Raw genomic sequence first — 21,674 nt, forward strand, 5'->3', positions numbered from 1 at the left:
ACAAACAAAGGGAAGTGGGAGAGCGGAGAGAGAGGTAAAAACAAAACAAAAAATGTAATCCCCCTTGGACCTTCCCACCATGGCGGCTCTAAGAGCCACGTCAGACCTCCTCATCATGGCCGACCCATATGCCGAGCGCAAACCTTCCCAACATGGCGACCGACCTTCCCATCATGGCGCGGGGCCCCGCCCGCTCCGCCGCGCCTGCGGGAGGGAGCAGTTCCGGGTGCGGTGCGCGCCGGGGGCGGGCGGGGGGCGGCGTCCTGGCCATGGCCGGCCTGTCGGACCTGGAACTGCGGCGGGAGCTGCAGGCCCTGGGCTTCCAGCCAGGACCCATCACCGACACCACCCGGGATGTCTACCGCAACAAGCTGCGCCGCCTGCGGGGCGAGGCCCGGCTGCGCGACGAGGAGCGGCTGCGGGAGGAGGCCCGGCCGCGGGAGGAGGCCCAGCCGCGGGGCGAGGAGCGGTTACGGGAAGAGGCCCGGCTACGCGAGGATGCGCCGCTGCGCGCCCGGCCCGCCGCGGCCTCTCCGCGTGCGGAGCCCTGGCTCTCCCAGCCGGCCTCGGGCTCGGCCTACGCGACCCCTGGGGCCTACGGCGATATCCGACCCTCCGTGGCTTCCTGGGTAGGGAGCCGCGGCCTCGCCTATCCTGCCCGCCCGGCGCAGCTAAGGCGCCGCGCCTCGGTCCGGGGCAGCTCCGAGGAGGACGAGGACGCCCGGACGCCCGACAGGGCCACGCAGGGCCCGGGTCTCGCGGCCCGCCGCTGGTGGGCAACGTCTCCCGCCCCGGCGCGGCTGCCTTCCGCCCTCCTCGGCCCCGACCCGCGCCCGGGCCTGCGGGCGACTCGAGCGGGCCCTGCTGGCGCGGCGCGGGCCCGGCCCGAGGTGGGGCGCCGGCTGGAGCGCTGGCTGTCTCGGCTCCTGCTCTGGGCCAGCCTGGGGCTACTGCTCGTCTTCCTGGGCATCCTCTGGGTGAAGATGGGCAAGCCCTCAGCGCCGCAGGAGGCGGAGGACAACAGTACGTCCTGGGCCGGCGCAGGGGAGGGCCCTGGGGGCGCGTGTGTCTGCCGGACGACCACCCGTTCCTGTCGGCGCCAGGCCGTGCACTTCCAGCCTTATCGGCAGCCTCTGACTGTCTTCTCATTTCCAGGCCTGCCTTCTTCCAGCTGTAGGAAGAGAGGGCCAAGGCTCCTGCATCTGCAATAATTTCTGCCTTCACTTTCTCCTGTTCTCCTTTTCTGCCCCAGCCCTCCCTTCTAACGTCTCCCTTTGAATCACAAGCAGTAGTCACTGCTCCCCCAACCTCTGGTTTTCTCCCTGGAGAGGAAGCCACACCCTTCTCTAACAGATTCACCCCATCCCTTTGGGTTCTTCCCGTTTGACCTCTGGCTTACTCACACACTTTGTGCCTGTTTGAAGGCACTCCAGATTTCACTGACCCACAGATAGGATCTGGTTGGGGGTCCCAGCTTTGCAGCACCAAAAAGTCCACTCTCCACTTCTTTGAACCACAGGGCCACCGCTTTGTCAACAGGAGAATCTACCAGCCTTGCTTGCCAGACAGGTTAAACTGATAGCAATGGGAGGCATTTACCATTGCTTGTAGCACCCTCATGGAGTGTGTTGAGAGACTGTGACTCAAGGATGCTCACAGCCATCCTTCTGGCCACACTTAAGTTACATGGTTAGATATGCCAATGAGAGGTCTTCAGGGTACAGTATGTATCCGGAATAGCTGAGGATTGTGTGTTTCCTGAAAAGAAACAAAGATCATTTCACTATACATTTAGGTATAAAGGGCCACTGTAGTTCACCAACTTTTAATACTCTTTACAAAGCACAAATGTGAGTAATACTGTTCCCAGCTTCCAGCCAAGGCCACATCCTTCCATGCCTAGCAGGAACTTCCAACATACAGGAAAAAGCTAAAGTATGTCTTAGCTGGTGTGGCAGATGGATATTTGGGAGTGTACAAGTCTGTGGGCAAGGGTATCAACAGACTTGTGTGCAGACACCCAAATGATTTCCCCACTATGAGAGCAGTTTATCAACTATGTGAATAGTTTGTCGACCTGCTAGAGAAATTAAGCAGACCTGGGAGTGTCATGGTACTATAACTACACTGGTGATGTCAAACAGTATCACACTGGTACTCACTGCTGAGATGTTTTAAGACAACAGTGCTAGAATATATGCTGGTATCTACCCGGACTTCCCCTCCTATTATGGTGTTAATCTCTGTTTAACGTATCATTGTTTTCAGTTTACAAAACTGTCCTGTATTTTGTTTTGTTTGGGCCTAACTTCCTGAGTTAAGCAGGGAAGGCCCATTTGATCCCATTTTACAGATGAGGAAACAGAGATTCAGAGTGGTTGAGTTGCCCAAGAACCTTGAGCTAATCATTTTCAGCTGGGACAAGGACCCAGCTATCTTAATTCCTAATCCAGGATTTGGATACCCTTACATTTTGCTGTCTGCATTTTAAAAGTGCCTTCCTTAGATGACATCTTTCTAATCACCACCCTTGGCTTGGTAATGCTTTACTCCCCCCGAATGTTGTGAATAGTCTTTGTATTCCTTTCTCAGCCCACACTTAATTTCCTCTGTGTTTCTTTTCTTGGTCTCAGTGAAGTTATTGCCAGTGGACTGTGAGAGAAAAACAGATGAGGTGAGTTTGAGTTTCTCTGGCTTTTATTATTCCTCCTGAGGATATTAGCCTCCATCAGGAGGTAAACTTCCCCAGAACAAGAATAGGATCATTTTCAAGGAGTGCTTCCTGTAATGTACCAGAGTCACATTGTGTTCTGTGATGTTTGTGTCAGGCTCAATTGTGGCAGTGAAGGAATACTTGAAATAGAATTGACCTCCCAAAATCCAACCGTGGGCTTGTTATGGACGCTTTCCCATCAAATGTAGCATTTTCTTCTGCCTGAGTCAATCTAGGGGGATGCAGTAGGTTGTTGTTGAAGGACCCCTCAAGCTCCCTGGCACGGGGAGGAAGGGCTGGCGTTTCTAAGCATCAGGAGGCCAAGTTCTCAATTCCACATTCTCTCTCTCTGGTGATGCAGCTGTGGCTCTGAAAATGCTGTTCTGATTTGAAACACAGGGAGTTTGTTTGGAACACATCTTAAGTAGAATTAGCCCTCTTAGTCCACATTGAGATTTGCTTTATGAAGCTCTAATATTTCCTACAAATAATATTTGGGGATGAGCAGCCCCATCCATTTATGAATCATGAAGGCAGCATTATCAAGGAGCTGGGATGCTGGTTCTGGTGACAGTCTGGAGAAGATATGGGGCAGTAAATTTTCAGGTCATAAATTGTACCAGTCTTGTGCTGCCAGAGGGCATGACTTAGTAGTCTAATTATTAAGTGTGCAATGCCTGGCCTCCCGAGCCCTTAGTTAACATCTCTGGTAGCCCAGGGGCTGGGAAAGAAAATGACGCATGGTCCTCTGGCCACCCCTGCATTGACTGTCTTACCCATGTAAATGGGGGGACATCCTGGTGCAGATAACCACTTTTATTTCTCTTTGGCTTCTGGTGTGTCATAGTTTGGGGTATTTTATTACATCCATTTATTGCATTCATCCACCGAATATCTTTGCTTCCCAATTGTTTTGTAAAAGCAGATTCATAGTAAGTTTAATCTGCCTTCTATCATAAAAACTGTAGTTGATGATGAGAGGAAGTGGCCCAGAAACATAGGCAGCCAGAGAGGAAACTGGAATTTGAAGACTTAAAACAAAAACAGGAAAAAATAACATTCTGTAAGACTTCTCAGTGCTATGAGTTTTGTTTGTCTTTTAATTAGCAAATGGTTCCATGGTTTCTATTTCTTGGTCCTTCACGTCTCTAAATTAATCAGACCCACAAGTGAATGGCACATTTGTTCCCTGGCCTTCTCTGATCTGGACACACTTAGGCCCCGCTTGAGTGAGCCCAGACAGGTACCCTCCAGGTCCTCGCTACAGATGTGCTCTGTGGACAGACAGCATTCAGCACCTGGCAGCGAGGGCTTCAGATGCAGATATTCCTATTTGTAACCATTCAGATCTTCATCAGAGCATCAGAAAGCAGGGGCTGGGCCATCTCAGTGTAGGCTTTTTGGAGCTGAGATTTCATGGGGCACCCTTCGCCTTTCTGGAGGGTGGACACAGGAACAAGCAGGTGGGGACGTGTTTCTTGGCTTTGGTGAGGCTCCTGCTGAAAGTCTTATTCTTTGCATAGCTCCAGGCTCACGGAGATCGCAGACGGGCATTTGAATTTCAGATTCGTGTTCTTTCCCTTTTCGGCCGTTGAAGACAGTGACACTTTGTGTTTTTCTGCCTTTGTGCTGCCGAAAACGTGGGGACAGGCTGGGAGTGGGTGTGTTGTCTTAATCAGGCCGTCTCGTTGTCTGGTACCGTCTGTCCTCCTGTTTCCTTTAGGTGGTAGCAGCCTCTGCTGAGTGGTTTGTGTGAGTTCGCATGGAATCCTACCACAATCCTTACTCAGATGAGGGCCCTGAGATTCCACCTAAAGGGAGACGAGGTGGCAGCTGCTGACATTCTGCCCTGTCTGCAAGCTCTCCCAGCTCTTCCAGCTCTCCCAGCTCTGCAAGCTCTGACAGCAGTTGCTCTTCCGTCTGAGGAAGCTGCGTGACTGCATCATCCCCCGACCACGTCGCCTCTGCTCAGCCCTCTTACTGGCTGTCATTCCAAGGGAAAGGCAGGAGCCAGGAGCCTCCAGTGCAGCCCCTTGGTTACAGTGTCTGCTTTCAGCTCTGCCTCTGCTTCTCCAGGGTCTTTCTCAGGCAGTTAGCCCAATATTTATCAAATCTCTCCCTGGGCCCAGCACTTGGCAGAATTTGTTTCTATTTTGTAAAAGTATGAGATGTTCCTTGCTGCTTAGTATTTGACAGTGTGGCTGGAGAGGTAAAGATGGACAGACAGACCTCTCCCACCCACCCCTCCTTGCTGACCACTTGTCCCGTGCCTTTCCAGTTCTGTCAGGCCAAGCAGAAGGCAGCCTTGCTGGAGCTGCTGCATGAACTCTACAACTTCCTGGCCATCCAAGCTGGTGAGTAAGTCACATAAGTCCTGAGATGCCTCTTGTGAGAGCTATGGGCGGCTGACCCGGTTCATCAGGCTGGTTAGTTACACTGTGGCTGGCAGGCGAGACCCTCCCTGGTTGTCTCCCAGAAGGCATATTCAGAAGCCAAGTCTCACCTTCTCGCCTCCCCACTCAGGCACATCTTTTATAAGCCTTGTGTTCGAACAAAACACATTTGATTCTTGCTCCTCTTTAAGGGAGGTCCTGGCCTGTGCACAGGCCTTCCTGCAGCTGTTCTCCCTTCTTGGGGATGCCCAGTACCTAATGCTTTGGGGGTCCGTGTTGGCGTGGGAAGGGGCCAGGCCCCAGGTGTTGTCAGAATCTATGTCCTCCCCCCAGAGGGACCCTCTGAACCAGATGGTTGGCTGGGCCAGGGAGAGGCCTCTTGCCTGTGCAAGTAGCAGACAGTCTGTGTGGTGGGCCCTGGTGTCACGTCTGGTCCTGATCACCATCTGGCTGTCGGACCTCGGACAAAGTCCCTGATTCTCAGTCTTCATCTCCCTGTCCGACCAAGGGCTCCTGGGTCCATCTGTTCTCTACGAATGAGAGTCAAGTGCTGTCCTCTAAAAGAGGGCATTCTCAGCACCTCTGTGAAATGCCCTGAAAATGCATCCAGAAGATGCATCCCCTACTGTTTTATTTGGTGAAGTTATTCCTTGAGGCCAGAGATATCACCTGCGTTATTATGTCCTCCCTGATGCCTGGCATCCAGGAGGCTCTCAAAATCACTTGCACCTGACATAGGTGAATATCAGCATATGCGCCTTGTGTTAAATATGCTGGACACAAGAACCAGACAGAGCAGTTGTATCTTAAGGGATATTCAAGAGGCGCCTCTTACCTGTGGGGTCAGAGGACAGATCTTAGGATTGTGAGGTCAACCCTTGTCTAAGGTTTCACTAGGAAATTGGGGTCAGGTGGACTTCTCCTGGGCCCTCAGTCCTCAGGGTCAATCTCATGAGCATCAGCTCTTCTGCCTCCTTCCTCTTGAAAGTGAGAGATTGAGATGGCAGGGGAGGTATCCATGAGCACTTGGAGGAGAAACAGGTACTGGGGCTCCTGCTCACAGCATCATAGGAATTCCTCTGTATGGCCCAGGTGCTTGGGATGTCAATTCTGACCAAAGAGGGTGTTCCAAACCTTTGTGTCTCAATTGTGGTCCAAGGACCCATAGCATCCGCATCACGTGGGAGCTCACTAGAAATTCAGAATCTCAGGTCTCATGCCAAACCCAGTGAATCAGAGTCTGTATCTTAAGATCCCCAGGGGATTTGAGTGCACCCTGAAGTTGAGAAGCTCTGCTCGAAATTGGGTCCTAGTAGGTATTTCTCCTCCATCCCACCCTCCATATGTGATCCTGCCTTATGCCCTCAAGGGTCCTGGCATCTGTTGCCCTCTGACAAGCCTGGGGGGCCGCCTTGAAGGTACATATCTCACTGAGACAGGCGTGTGCCTCACAGAGGCTCCTTAGTAGTCCTCAACCCCTCCCCGCCTCTCCTGTTAGGGATCCGCTGTGGGCTGGGCACTGTGCAGGGCCTTGCAATGAGATGACTCAGCTCCAGGTCCTGCCTGCAGGGTGGTTGGGGTCTACTAGGAGAGACAGGCCACCTACCTCCCTGACCACTGGGTGATACAAAATGTGATTAGACAAGAACCAAGAGGTCAGAAGTTCTGGGAGGCACAATGCCTTTTAGCTGGAGCAGTCAGGAGAGCGTCACAGGGGAGATGGCATCTGTGCCAGGCCCTGAAGCCCAGATAAGACTGGTTATGCGTATGTGGGGAAGGACAAGGCAAAGCGGTAGGAAGTTATATCTCGGGTGGGAAGCAGCACCTTCATGGAGGAAGGGGAAGATGAGAGAGTGAAGTCTGGAAGTGTTGGTTAGGCCCCACCATAGATGGCCTTGGATGCCAGGCCGCCAGAGCTCAATCTGGCAGGCAGTGAGGGCCAGAGAGGCTTTGAGCAAGAGAGTATTGTGCTGAGAGCCAGGTGCCAGGAAGACGAATGCGGCAGCAGCTTGAGTAGCGCAGTGTCATTTAAGCAGAATCATTTTCAAGCGTTACTGACAAAACAACTGGATTGGAAAGGGGAGAGGAGGAACCGAATCGGGAGGCCATTTACGTGGTCCAGGCAGGCCTGGCAAGGGCAGGAAGAGTCCTGGTGGGAACGGGAGGATGCTAGAAGCCACCTGTATCTCAGGGGACCCCTTGGGTCAAGATCAACTTTGAAGTAGGATTTGGCTGTGTTTGGGGAGGAGGACAGGCTTCAGTTCAGTTTCAACATTTTAAAATATGACCTTCAGTTTCTCCCTTCCCCAGCATGCAGAAACACAGACACTGGCCACCCGAAGTCCTCCAGGCTGTGCTGGGTCAGGGCAGTCAGGCCATGCACACATGTTAAATAGCGTGTGCATGCCTGGCCCTGGACCCTCCCTGCTCTCAGGGAGTCAGGCAAACCACAGCACAGGAATAAGGACCAAGGGCTGTGGCAGGTCACTAAATGTGGGGCCATTTCATCAAATGAAAGGCCCCTAGGGGCTGAGGGCTTCCTGGAGGAGATGGCCCCTGGGCTGGACCCAGGAGGTTGGGCAGGACTAAGCGGGAGGCTGCCAGCTCTATCCTATGGGAGCAGACCTCCAAAGCCACTCGGGAGAGCTGCCCCTTGGTGTGCCGTGCTGAGGCCCCACTGCCCAGCACGCAGACATCCTCTTCCTCCAAGGGGCCCCTCAAGACAATAGACCTGGCATTCCAGGTCGCCTGCCTGTGTCATGAGTCAGAATCCCCGTGGTGCCCATGGCCTCCCTGCCTGCCTTTTTTCTCAGGCTGTGTTTATTTATAGTGCCATTCTGGTACCTTCCGAAGCTATCTGTCTGATCCTTTTAGGGATCAATTGCAAAGAGACCTTGGTATTGGGCAGCTTTTTAGTCATTTAATGCAAATCGCCACACTGCTTTGCAGGTCAGGTTTTAATGATCTGGAATCGATCCAAGCTAAGTGGCTTTTGATCTTGCTGCAGAGTGAAGATGCCCCACAGAAGCCAGGAGCTGCTGGGCCACATGCTCCTTATTAGAGCTGATGGCTTGATTCTTGCTACATGTTTTAGTCTGTTTCAGAGTGATTTTTCCTCTTTGTGTTTGAGTGTGTGGTTTTTTTTTCTCCTAGGTAATTTTGAGTGTGGAAATCCAGAGAATCTGAAAAGCAAATGCATTCCTGTTATGGAAGCCCAGGAATATATAGCGGTAAGTAGGCTTCGGTGCTTATCCACTCCTGGGAGGGCCTGGTGCTTTCCTATTGGTCTTTCAAGCCCTGTTGGGGTTTTTGTTTTTGTTTTTTTGTTTGCTTTGTGGCTTTTGTACTAGGCTACCTTAAGTTAAGGTTTGGTTTATGGCTTTTTGTGCTAGGCTTCCTTAAGTTAAGACACCCATGGTAGTGACTGCCCCAGAGCCAGGCCATGTGTAGTGGGGCGGCTCTCCTGACCTGCTGCACTGTAGGTGTGCCTGTTACCTGCTTCTCCCTTGGTTCACTTTGGTCCTCTTGCCTTCAGCTTTCAGGAGAAACATGCTGTCCCTTCTCTCCCTTATGATTACCATTCATACTGCCAGGGGGCCGTTTGATTTCCTGTGTGGCCTCAGGATGGTAGATATAGAACTATGGAGCTGGCATTCCAGGTCGCCTGCCTGTCCAGTAACTTAGGGGTCATCTGGTTCCATTTGCATTTCACAGATGAAGAAACAGGCCTGGAGAGGGTCAGGGACTTGCCTGAGGCCAGACCACTTGCACCGGCCACTGGGCTCACCCACTGCCAGCCCCAACCCTGTTATTCGCTTTACCCCAAGATGAGCTGCCAGCTCTCTGGCCTGATGCTTCCGTCCTCAAGAGAATCATATTCTTTTGGCCGCCTCAGACCCACATTGTTTTCCTGCTTGTGCTTCCGCATCACCTCCTTTGGTTATAGCTTCTTCCTTGGCTTTCATCAACCCCAAATTTCCTTCCTGCCAGTTTGCTGTGCTTTTAGCAGAGTGGGGTTTTGGGCCTGTGGAGGACACGGGAGAGGGCTTCCTTAATCCAGCGGCAGAATGTTGTTCCAGCTGCTCCACCTAGACGCAGAACTAATCTTCTCCCGCACCCTCCCACAGAATGTGACCAGCAGCTCCTCCGCCAAGTTTGAAGCCGCACTGACCTGGATACTGAGCAGTAACAAGGACGTGGGCATCTGGTGAGTGTGGGCAGGGTGGCGACGCAGCATGGGTGCCTGCAGCCACTGTCTTCGCTCATCACTAACACCCGTGCTCCGACAGAGCTGTCTCAGGTCTGAAGCTGGAGGCTGGGTCTCCCAGCTGAATCATGTGGGCTAGGATGGAAGTGGGGCAACAGAAGCAAGAACCATTTGGAATGCAGTGTAAGGAGCAGCTTCAAGATGAGACATAAAATCCAGGTGTTAGGATGTTAGCCTGGTGTTACAGCTAAATCCTGCCTCAAGTAACTCAGTCTGTGCCTTTCTCATTCATCAACGCCACATGGTTTGTTGGGGAAGGCATTTTCCTGCACTTTCTCTCCTCGGAAGCTAGTTTTTATTTGTAGATGAAATTATTCTTTCTATATGTTGGTTTTACTCACTATGGAAATCGCATAAGGAAATACTGGATTTTATTCTGACCAGGCAGTTTCTGCCTCATTTTAATCACTGGTGAGCGCTGTTAGGAAAGATGGCAAACCCTTTCTTGAGGCTGAAAGGCTGTATCTGGCGGCTCAGCCCAGGGGGAGGGGCGTGTCAGCCAACAGCCAGGCAGCCTCAGAGACCTGTCCCTTGCTGGAAGAGCAGCATTACCTACCCCCTTCCCACTCTCGGTGTTTGTGGGGGTTTCTATTCAGGTTATAGCTCTTGATATTAGAACATCCTCTAGAGTTTTGTTCTCTTCCTCTCTAATCCACCCAAATTACTAATTCCATCAGCACTGCATCCAGCAGAAGCCCCTCGGGCAGCTCAACCTCAAGCTGGATAACTGGATGCATGGCACGATTAAAATTCGTTGGCTTAAATTAAAAAAAAAAAAAAAAAAATAAGGGCTGCCCCGAGTAGCTGAGCAATTTTCCTGTGTTAGAAGAGGCGGAGGAGAATACGGATTTTATCCTCAGCAGCAGCGCTCACTGAAGCTGCTAACAAAGAATGATGACACTCGCCTTTTCATGTTGGGGAAGGCAGCCTGGAGGGTGGCAGAGCTGCTCACGATGACCATGTTGAAAGTGGGTCCTGAGAAATCAGGACACTTGGGATGACAGCCATTCCAGCGTGCAGCCTCAAGAGCATGATATTCTCGCCCTGGGTCACCTAGCTGGAAGAAGGCTCTGGTGTCCACAGCTCTGCAGGTCCTGACACCTCCTGGCCAGAGACCACGGTGGAGGCGCTGTGGCTGGGGTCTGGCCTCGGAGAGCCTGGTGGTTTTCGTTCCCCATGAGCCTCACGGATGCCCCATGATCTTTAGCTTAAACAGCTTATGTGCCTCCTCACCACGGAGGAAAAGCGCAACCTCCCAGATTCTGTCTTTCAGTCCTTGCCATGCAATTGCAAAGCTAGTGATTCAGTAAACATTTCCATTTCTCTGTGCTGGGAGGTGGGAATCCAATTTACAGTTTAATCTCCTGCACGCTGAGAGAGGCTGTCAAAGACCTGACAGAGGGGGACGTCGCTTTAGTGGTAGGGGTTCAAGCCTGCTGCCGTCTTTAAAGCTTTATTCATTCTAAGTAGCCAATGTGGGAAATTTCTGGAAAGAGTACAGCCAGGATACCAAGCCCATTCTATAAGCAAGTAGAGGCCTTGCATCCCTCCTTCCTTCGCTTCCTCCTGTTTGAAGCGGGGTTTGTGCTGCCTCTCCTTGGAACTTTCCAACATGTTTAGAGCCCTGTGTCCTGTTTCAGGTTGAAAGGAGAAGACCAATCTGAACTGGTGACGACCGTGGACAAGGTGGTCTGCCTGGAATCTGCCCGCCCCCGCATGGGCGTTGGCTGCCGCCTGAGCCGGGCCCTGCTCACTGCTGTCACCAACGTGCTCATCTTCTTCTGGTGTAAGTCCTCGGCCGCCTTCCCTCCCCTTCTGTGCAGTCAAGCGCACTCCTAGGCATGAATGATGAGCTATAGAAATTCCAGGCCCGGAGGGTTCATTTCTGTCTAGTGAACCTGAGGTCTGTCTCATAAAACAGAGGAGATGAACAAGTCAGCCTCTGCCCTGGGTTGTCTTTACCTTTGGAGATTGGTGGCAGGAACGTGAGGATAACTAGAAAATGTCCTTGATTCAGGGCAGATTTCCTAAGCGGGAGCCTGGCCTGAGCAGGAGCTGGGCCCCACCCCTTCTGGGCTCTGCAGGGATCCCAGTGTGGACCAGCTTCGAACAGGAGGCACAGTAGGGGCTTGGCCTAATTTTACTCCCTGAAAAATGTAAACATCTCCTGGAGAGCTGCAGATACCTGATGAAAGCAAGAAGGACTCAGGGTGCTGCGCTGAAAGGAGGGCACCAGTCTTACCTCCTGACATCAGGGGCCGCCTTTGAGCAAAGACCTCAGGGCGTCTCTGAAGGCGAAAGGCCAAGTCACAGAAACCACAGCTCTCCAGAGACAGTCGGAGCTACAAATCACAGACCGCCTCAGTGTGCACACAGCTCCCTCCCCCACGCCATCAGGCACAGAAATCATTATCGGCAGCAGCATCTCGGAATACAAAGGGCTCCGGCATGTATATATGTATGAAACACCGTGTTCTGGTTCACAAGGGAGGAGATGAAAGCCCCAGAACGAGGTTGGGAGGAGCCGAGATCTGGACAGCTGGGGATGCCGCTGTGGTGACAGCTGGCGGGAGGAAGATGATCACTTAATAGTCTGTCCTCCCTCTGCATTTCTATATCTTTTGTTTCTCACATGCTGGTCCTGAGCCTGACATGTAGTAGGTACCCAAACCCATGTGGCAGATCCCCCACAACCTCCATCACAGCATCTTGTCCATGGTGAGACCCACTGCCAAAGGAAGTGTGAGGGATTAACAGTGTTTTGTTCCCTCACAGGCTTGGCTTTTTTGTGGGGGCTCCTAATTCTCCTAAAATATCGGTGGCGAAAGTTAGAAGAGGAAGAACAGGCCATGTATGAGATGGTGAAGAAGATTATAGGTGCGTGGCCCCCTGGTGAAAAAAGGGTTGCCGACACCAGCCAGAAGGTCCTTGCCCTAAACGGTGTGCTCTCTCCTGCAGACGTGGTCCAGGACCATTACGTGGACTGGGAGCAGGACATGGAGCGCTATCCATATGTAGGCATCTTGCACGTGCGCGACAGCTTGATCCCTCCACAGAGCCGGTGAGTTCCTGGCCGGGGCGCTGGGTGTGGGGTGAGGCGGGGTCCAACCCCACTGAGCTCCACAGAAGGAAGCCCGGAGCCTTGCATCCGATGTCAGCTGAGGGCAGTGCAGACCCCAGGGCCAAGAGTGGTGCTGCTCCCCATCCTGGTGCTCCCCAGCATGCTCGGCTCTTTCTAGCAGGATAAGCTAGAGAAGACGTATGAAAGCACGGTCCCACACCTCTGTAGAGAGAACGCTGGCAGTGGTGATACCAGTTGGGAGACTTTGGGCTCCAAGTAACAGCAGCCCCCTCCCCCAGGGCACAGGTAGTGAAGGAGCTCCTCCGTCTCTGTAAGTGGAAAGTTCAGAGCTGCATGGGCTCCAGGCACAGAGCAGTCAGGTCTCCAGTTCCATTGCTCTTGTGATTCTTGTGGTCCCACACTCCTCCACGGATGTTATCAGCAGACTGGGATCCCCCATGGTTGCAGATAGTGGCCAACAGCAGCTGGGACACTGTCCGCCTTGTCACAGAGCAGGGAAAGTGGGCCTCCTACTACTCTCAGAAGCAAGAGAACATGTTCCCAGTCGCCCCCAGTGACACACTCCTGGAGGCTCTATTGACCAGAATCTGTTATGTGTCTGTTTATGAATCAGTCACTGGCAAGGAGAAGGAGATTGTTTTTCAAACTTTCTAAACCATGACCTGCAGTCAAAAACACCTGTTACCTGCAACATCATGGTCCAGTTCCCACACACCCATGTGGACACTCATGCATGTACACGTAACTGAAAGCCAAGTTTCACAGCATGAATGGGGTCAGCTCCCAGGGCACAGAGCTTCATGGGAAGGGGTGGCAGGGCCACTGTCATGTGCAGCTGCAGGCACCTTCCACATGGGCTGTGACTGCTAGAGTTGTATACTGGAGTCCTGACAAAACCGGGCTGGGAGAGGGCAGAGTCCCAGGAGACAGCCAGCAGGACCCCCGCGTGTTGGCTCTGGTTGTGGTCCCTCCCCAGCAGACTCTTGCTGTGGTTTCTGGCCAGATGCTATCATCTGCTGCTGGGTGTTGCTGAGAGCTCACCCTTGCTGAGTGCTCGCTGGGAGCGGGGCACCGCTCAGAGCTCTCCACAGGTGCAAACTCACTCACTTGGTCCTCACCATGGCTCACACACACCACAGAAGTGGCCCCATTTTACATATAAGGAAACTGTGCTCAGGAGTGCCATGGCTAGTGGCATTTCTGTGCTCCCACCACCAGGCTCTACTGTCGGCATCATCCCTATCTGCAACCCAAGAGGAATCAGAAAAATAGAGCCTTTAGCAGTCCACTTTAAGTCAGGCACACTGGCTCACACCTGTAATCCCAGCGCTTTGGGAGGCCAAAGTGGGAGGATTGCTTGAGCCCCGGAGTTCAAGACCAGCCTGGACAACATAGCGAAACCCCATCTCTACAAAAAATACACAATTAGTGGAGCATGGTGACACATGCCTGTAGTCCCAGCTACTCAGGAGCCTGAGGCAGGAGGATCACTTGAGCCCAGGAGGTCAAGGCGACAGTGAGCTATAACTATGCCACTGCACATCAGCCTGGACAACAGGCCAAGACCTTGTCTCTTATAAAAAAAGGTCCATCTTAAACATGAAGATGCTTGGTGCCTGTCATGCTCACCCCAACCCTGGAAAGGTGGCAGGCAGGAAGTTTAGGGTGAGCAGACTCAGCAGCATAGGCTGTGCTTGCTCTGAGAAGCGCTTGCTGTTGGTTTCAGCGTGAGGCCCTCTACCTCCCAGGGAAGGCCACTTGGGGTACTTTAACTCCCACCTAATTCCTGGCCCTGAGCATCTCAGTCAACCTGTACCACAGTTTCTTTATCCTTAAATGCAAGTGATCCCGCTGCCTTGCACAGGGCTGTGATGAAGAGACTGTCATTCATTCATTCATTCATTCACTTCCTCCACAAATGTTTATTGAGCACCTACTACATGCCAGATACTCTACTGGGTCACCGGGAGACAGCAGAAAGTGGAAGAAACAAAAATCCCTGCCCAGCTGGAGAATTTGTTCTCAGGAAGGAGACAGATGACAAGATGCATAAGGAAAAGATGTGATATTAGGTAGTGACAAGCCCTAAGGGAAGGGGGGTTGGTATCAGTGTGGTGTCCTCAAGGTTCATTAAGTCAGTGCCTAGTAGCCTGGCACGGTGGCTCATGCCTGTAATCCCAGTACTTCGGGAGGCTGAGGCGCGTGGGCCACCTGAGGTCAGGAGTTCGAGACCAGCCTGGGCAACATAGTGAAAACCCGTCTTTACTAAAAATACAAAAATTAGCCAGGTATGGTGGCATGCGCCTGTAATCCCAGCTACTCAAGAGGCCGAGGCATGAGAATCGCTTGAACCCAAGAGGTGGAGGTTGCAGTGAGCCGAGATCATGCCATTGCACTCCGGCCTGGGCGACAGAGCGAGACCCTGTCTTAAAAAAAAAAAAAAAAAAAGGAGACCAAGGTGGGGGCAGATCACAAGGTCAGGAGTTTGAGAAAAGCCTGGCCAATATGGTGAAACCCCATCTCTACTAAAAATATAAAAATTAGCCGGACATGGTGGCGGGCACTTGTAGTCCCAGCTACTTGGGAGGCTGAGTCAGGAGAATCACTTGAACCTGGGAGACGGAGGTTGCAGTGAGCCGAGATCGCATCACTGCACTCCAGCCTGGTGACAGAGTGAGACTCTGTCTCAAAAAAAAAAAAAAAAGTCAGTACCTAGCACGTGGGCATCATCCAAGGGTAGCCATTATGCCTTGGGCTTAGATGATATTCCACATACACGTTCACTTAAATGAGATCATGAGATGGCATTGCAGCTTGCCTGCAGCCAGAGCTACCACCCAACCCGTCGTGCATTAGCAAAGACACCCAGAGCTGCTGCCACTCAGGTAGCCAGCCCTCAGGGTCAGATCCCCGTGAACCCCAGATGCCCGTGCCATTTGCTCTCTTGACTCACCTCCCAAGCCACCCAGTCAGTCCAGGCCAAGCGCCCTATGTCAAGGAGACATTGGCTAGCCAGTCAAGTCTGCCCTGTAGATGAGGGCCTGCTTGGGAAAGACTGAGGGAGATGGGAAGAGCTGGTTCCGTGGGAAAAGTGGGGAGCTGATTGGAGCAACTGACCTGGGAAGGAGGGACTGGAGTGAGGCACTGCCCACTCAGCACTGGCCACTTCCTGCTCAGGGAGCCAGCACCTCGGAGCTCAGTCCCCAGGGAATGTGTGGCCTTGGCCAGACCACCAAGTGTGGGCTGCTGAATAGGCCCATGGGGTTTGGTTGGTGGCAGGTCCTGACCCCTGGGGAAGCCCTAGCCCCCTCCCTGCCTCATGGCTCACTGGCTACCTCCGTTTGTCCTCCCCTTCTGCTCCCATGCATACACACTCAAATTCACTGTCTCTCCACATGTGGGATCATGGGGAGGTGGTCTGCAATGATGAGAAAAGGCCAGGTGCTGTGCAATACCAGGGTTCACAAAGGAAAAAGATCAAAGTGACCCTCCCCATGGCTTTGGAACCTTCTTGTCCAGTCTGGAAGGGGCAAATAATACATGAGGGGGAGGCTGTCCAGGGGGGTGCAAGGCCCTAGAGACCCAGTAAAGAAGGGACTCTGGCCACTGAAGGGGCCCTCCCTTGTGGATCTGGTTCCCTAGAGCAGCTCCAGCTTCTTGGCCTCCCCGATCTGATGCTTAGCTCATCCCATCCCCCGGAGTGCTGTGGAGCTTAGATGAAACAGCCCAGTGCTCACTCTTTAATGAGCCCACCCGGAGCAGCATCAAGATGCAGTCGGCGGGGGTACTGGAACTGGCTTGGCGAGGGCTGCTGCAGGCAACAGGTCCCAGCAAGAGTCAGCTAGCCTAGCACAGCCCTGCACACCTAGAGACCTGGGGGTGCTCCAGACACCTCGGCCCTTTAGCTCCCTTTGATTGAATGTGTTTGGATCAGTAAAGGTGGAGGAATCATTTCTCCATGGCCCAAGACGTTTTTCTCCTCTGCAGTTGTCATGTTAGTACCTGCAAAAGCTTTTCCTCCCCTGTGTAAAGTCCATGCTGGAGCTTGGAAATGTGTCCCCTTTGTAGGAAGGGCATCCACAGGCTGGCTCACCTCAGCAGTGTCAGGCAGAGCCCCATCCCTCTCATTGCAGGAGACGCATGAAGCGTGTCTGGGACCGAGCTGTGGAGTTCCTGGCCTCCAACGAATCCCGGATCCAGACGGAGTCCCACCGCGTGGCGGGAGAGGACATGCTGGTGTGGAGATGGACTAAGCCCTCTTCCTTCTCCGACTCAGAGCGATAAGCCCCAGGCAGGGACTTGTTCCCGGTCAGCCTGTCCCAGGACAGCCCACTCCAGGGGCACGAGAGGGTCACCAGGCCTGCTGGTGCTGAATTCACACTTGCCTTGACTTTCAGCCTTGTCCTGACACGATTCCAAAGGTCTGCCAGACTCTTCAGAGCAGCTCGGCTCGCAGGAAAATGTGGGCTTCCTTTAAAGGGAGGGGGAGAAGCCAGGGTGACGACCCAGACTCTGCCCTGTTTTGCTGGCAGAAACGGGAAGAAGGGTTTAGTTTTCATGAATAGAAAACAAGAGCAGCAGCTGTCAGGCCCGGCAGACAAGCATGGGGCCGGTGGGCTGGGGCGTGGCCACGCCTGGGAGGTGGGGCAGGGATGGTGTTTTGGGTGGTGGGATGGGGGGCAGCTTGGTCCATGTGCCTTCAGGGGGGTGTTACCTGGGAGCTCAAGCGTGAAGGAAGAAAGCCTGTGCTCTGGCTGGCTGGGCCTCTTTATCCTGAAGGGGGAAGGTGCTAGAAATTAGAACAAGTGACTGCAGGGGGACCGTCTAGAAACCAGGCCCTGACACGGGCCATCACGTCAGGAGGAGTGCGCAGCCGGTACAGCCTCCTGGGAGGATCCCGAAGTAAGGACGGGCTGAGAGCAGAGAGGACGGTTGGGCAGCCCCAGGGTGGGCCTGCCTCAGTGTTGCTTCTCACAGAAGCTGCGACTCTAGACCAGGCCTGCAGCCAGAACGCCGATTCCGGGAGCTTGGGAGCCCTGTGTCAGGGCCGAGAGCCTCGCACTTGCTGTGTGCGAAGATCGCCTTGCTTTACTGTGACCACAGCCCCCACCCGGGGCTGTTTAACCAGAACTTCAGCGCAGCCGGCGTTTCTGTTACCCCGGCCGCGGCTCCTGGCGGCGGGAGAGACGCGGTGGCCGCAGGCTGCCCCCTGCCGGCCACACGGGAGCAGCGTCCGTGCCGCCGCCCGCCGGCTCTCCCGCCAGCAACTCAGCCCAGCTCCCTGGGAGGCAGGCTACAGAAACACCCCGACGGGGGGCCTTAAGTTCGAGAAGCCTCTCCAGCGAGTCTTATCCCGGTGTGTCCTCATCTGCAGCAGGCAGGAGAGGGGGAGCAAACAGGAGATGCCACAGCTGCCTCCAGAAACATTAACCACCTCTCTCTGGTCTTACTGGTATTTTTTGTTTCCTTAATAAAGCTCCAGTCTCCCTCATTTGAGCAATACTCTCATTTCCTCTGGTGTCTGGATGATCGGCAGGGCAGGAATCTGAGCGCTGGCCCCGTAGTGAGGCCATGTTCTCATAATCAGGCTCCAGCCAGAAAAATAAGAAACACTGCAACAGGCTTCAGTATCAGGGCTGAAACTGCTGGATGAATAAACTATTTATTAAAAATGGATGTTTCTTGCCCATGGTTCTTTCCCTTCCCCCCAAAGCTATGTCTAAGGAATGGCAATGTGTGGACTTCTTAAGCACCAGCTCTGGGAGGTGGCTGGAAGGGAAGGTGGGAGAGACAATAGGACATGGGCTCTGCAGTTCCTCCCAGACCTCTGGCCTCTGCCACCAGTGACCAGTTATCGAGTAAGCTGCATAACTCTCACAGCCTCAGTTTACACATTTGTAACATGGTGTGATGACCCTGTCTTCCAGAGTGGCTATGAGGATTGCAACATGCTGCTTGGTCCCAGTGGGTGGCCAGAAGTGGGGGTCAGTGGGGCCTTTTTCCTTTGGCTGCATTTCTGCCTCCCCTCAAGACCCAGAGGTTCCTCTCCGTGCTCAGCACCAGCCCCGGGAGGAGGAGGAAGAAAACAGGGTGAGGTTGGATGGGGCTTCCCAGCAGCTGGTAGCGTCCATCATGAGTCCGACTTGTCTCCTGAGGCCCAACCATAGGGAAGACCACTCATTGCCCACCCATGTGGTCTGGCAGGTACATGGGGGTTCCTTTGCCAGGGCTGCTGAGCGTGCTTCTGGATCCCACTGCTGTCCTTCCTTTTGCAGAGGCCCCAAGGTCACCCCAAGAAGAAGGCAGCCAGTCCTGCCGTGCCCCATGGGGCTTGCAGGCTGTTGTGGTCACCTTTCCTGTTCACGGTGAGCACCAGCCTGTTATCCTCGTCACTAAAACAGTTGGGTCCATAGTCAAACAAAGGACCTGGAAACACAACTCGGGGGAAAAAATGAGCCTGTCTCCCTTTTCTGTTCCTCATGAAAGACTCCCTCTGCCACGTTTTGTTTTAAGCTGAGAAGGGAGCTAATGCAGGGCTCTATTTCTGTGAAGCTGTTTGGAGAGCAGGAGCGAGATCAAAATAAACTAAATAACAAAAGGCCCCTGCCAGCCCAGCTCCTTCCTTTCTGGAACACGGAGCGCCTTGGCACAGAGGCCCCGAGGTGCGTCCTCGGCCTCACTCAGGCTGCAGACATTTCAAAGCAGGCTTTCCGCTTTCCTCAGCTTCTCAGGGCCAAGTCCCCTTTCAAGCAGCTCTTATTTCACAAGGGACAGTATGGGGCAGTGGGTTTGTCTGAGGGAGGTGTCCGAGGGCATCTTTGGGCTGGAGTGATTGCTGAGAAGTCCTAGTTGTTCTGCCCAAATCCCTTCTGAGCACTCCCTGGGCTGCAGACCTGTCTTTTCTCGGTGACAAATAGCCTTCTCGGGCCACAGTGGACACCGATAAAGAAGCTTCAGGGGCAGGGAAGGGGAGGCTGTACCCCACAAATCTCAGCCATGGACATCCACCAAGGAGCTCCAGGCCACCTTCCGGAGTCTCGACTCAAGAAGACGGTAAACATGGCCATTTGTCACTGACTTATCATAAGAACTGCAGTAGCAGCTGTTCCCCCTTAATTAATACACCATTGACTTTGAGCCTCAAAAAAAAAAAAAAATCCCTTTGCTGAGGCAGGTGTGTGGACTCAAATCCATTATCCTGTCGGCCTCCCCCAGAAGGAAGGCCCAGGAGAGTGGTTATACAGTAAGTCACCCAACTGTTCCAAAATGGTCCTCCCCAGGCAGCCAGGCCAACCTCTCCACCCATCCCCAGAGAAAGTTCTAGAGACAAGCAGAGAGTCTGAACAGAGGGTCCCATGATGTGCAGGGACAGAGAGGCAGGGGATGAGGGCAAGTGGGAGGACCCCGTCGGCACCGTGCCACCTGGCACCCTCATGTTATTCCAGGGGTAACGCTGTACATGGGTGGGGGTGGAGGCCCGGGGCTCAGCATCCTCAGGACCAGCTCTGGCCTTCAGTGGCTTGGATCTTGGGCAAACCACTTTATCCCTGTATCTGGGCGAGTTACTACACAAGCCTCTGTCTGGCTCATTCACTGCTGTGTCCCCAGCAATCAGAACATTGCCAGGCCCACAGGAGGCACTCAATAAATATTCAAGAAATAGATTAACGGAAATCTCGATCCCAGAAGGAGGACAGCCTGGCACTGAGGTTTTTTTTGTTTTGTTTTTGAGACAGACTCGCTCTGTTGCCCAGGCTGGAGTGCAATGGTGCAATCACAGCTCACTGCAGCCTCTGTCGCTCAAGCAATCCTCCCACCTCAGCCTCCCGGGTAGCTGGGACCACAGGCACAGCTGAGACCACAGGCACACGCCACCATGCCTGACTAATTTTGTCTTTTTGTAGAGACAGGGTTTCACTACGTTGCCCAGGCTGGTCTCAAACTCCAGGGCTCAAGCAATCCCCTGCCTTGGCCTCCCAAAGTGCTGGAATTACAGGCATGAGCCACTGCGCCCAGCCTGGCACTGAGTTTCTAAGGTCTGGATTCCTCCAGTTTCCTTTCAGGCTGGTTTTGTTTGTTCGTGTTTCTTTTTCCAATCTGAGTGACTCTGATCTGCCACAGTTCCAGCCCTCCCACTGCCTTGCAGCACGCACCCCGCCCCCTGCAGGCTGTCTCTGGGAAGGCAGCCTTGTTCTGACCACAGAGGGGACTAGGCTGGACTTTCTGAGATGGGATGAGGTTCCCAGACTGGCCAGACAAATCGGCCAGGAGCAGCTGTGTTTACTTCTATTTCCTTGAGTGGAACAGCCAGGGGAGCACTGAGGACCTGCCTAGCCCCCAGCACCACATGACAGAAACAGCGTGGTGAAGATGGTCTAGAGACTGGGCATGGAACCACACAAACCCCAGGATTTAGGCCCTCTAAAACATGGCTTCTCACCAGCCCTGTAAGTGACAGCTTGAAGCAGGTTTAACTTGGTTTCTAAAGAAAGTGATGGGATGTTTCTTCCTGCCAAGAGTGTGGCCCAGTTCATCACTGAGGCTCCTCCATGAAGTCAGGGTGATTGTCTCAGCATTGCAAAGGTGTGGTGAGATTCCAGGGACGGATGACTATTTTGCAAACCAAGAAAGTGTTACCCACTAAGGGACCAGGACCGGGCTGCCCTGGCTGGGCAGATAAGCAGGAACAGTCCCGAGCAGAGTCTCGGAACAGGGAAAGAGCTGAACAACAACCTCTGAGAAGAAAGGGTAGAGGAGGTATCACTGATTATTACAGCCCAACTTCTAAGCTGCTTCTGTTTAGTAAGGAGACAGAGGAAAGTACAGTAATTTTCTTCAATGAAAACAGGCAACAGAATTCCCTTTGCCTCGTTCCCCTGGCAATTAAGCCCTTCTCTGCAAATGAAATGATTTGGTTTTCATGGGGACTAATTTAAGCACACTGGAAGGACCGCTGAACTTTTTGATTGCAAACACCAACATGTGCAAAACAGAATCCAGCAGCTATGCCAGGCTGGTGAGGCCGCCCCACCCGTGGAGCTGAGGGCTTCGACGTGGTGAGGTGGATGAGCCCTGGCTGGAAGTCCAGCTCTGTCCCTGAGTCCATGACACTTCCCATGTGACTGACCCTCTCCCCGTCTCCAGCTGCCATCTCCTCATCCCAAGTGAGAAAGTTGGACTAGATCTGAGCTGACAAACTCAGAAGTCTCTGACATACTT

The 21,674-nt window shown here is 53.3% G+C and overlaps 1 protein-coding gene across 1 annotated transcript; it reads left to right on the forward strand.

Moving 5' to 3' along the window:
- The first annotated feature begins 237 nt into the window (after nucleotides 1-237).
- On the forward strand, nucleotides 238-18,131 carry LOC105474473 (LEM domain nuclear envelope protein 2). The gene is made up of 9 exons (XM_011729138.3): nucleotides 238-1,023; nucleotides 2,634-2,674; nucleotides 4,992-5,067; nucleotides 8,260-8,336; nucleotides 9,234-9,313; nucleotides 11,014-11,159; nucleotides 12,149-12,250; nucleotides 12,332-12,434; nucleotides 16,589-18,131. Exons 1-9 carry the CDS (start codon nucleotides 270-272, stop codon nucleotides 16,737-16,739), a joined length of 1,530 nt encoding a protein of 509 aa, XP_011727440.2. The 5' UTR covers nucleotides 238-269; the 3' UTR covers nucleotides 16,740-18,131.
- Nucleotides 18,132-21,674: the final 3,543 nt, after the last annotated feature.

Source organism: Macaca nemestrina, chromosome 5, assembly GCF_043159975.1.
Source record: "Macaca nemestrina isolate mMacNem1 chromosome 5, mMacNem.hap1, whole genome shotgun sequence".
Taxonomy (NCBI): Eukaryota; Metazoa; Chordata; class Mammalia; order Primates; family Cercopithecidae; genus Macaca; species Macaca nemestrina.

Coding starts and splice junctions, on each gene's coding strand:
- LOC105474473 (XM_011729138.3), top strand. CDS start 270: ATGGCCGGCCTGTCGGACCTGGAACTGCGGCGGGAGCTGCAGGCCCTG. Junction 1,024..2,633: donor GCAGGAGGCGGAGGACAACA/GTACGTCCTGGG, acceptor TCTTGGTCTCAG/TGAAGTTATTGCCAGTGGAC. Junction 9,314..11,013: donor AACAAGGACGTGGGCATCTG/GTGAGTGTGGGC, acceptor GTCCTGTTTCAG/GTTGAAAGGAGAAGACCAAT.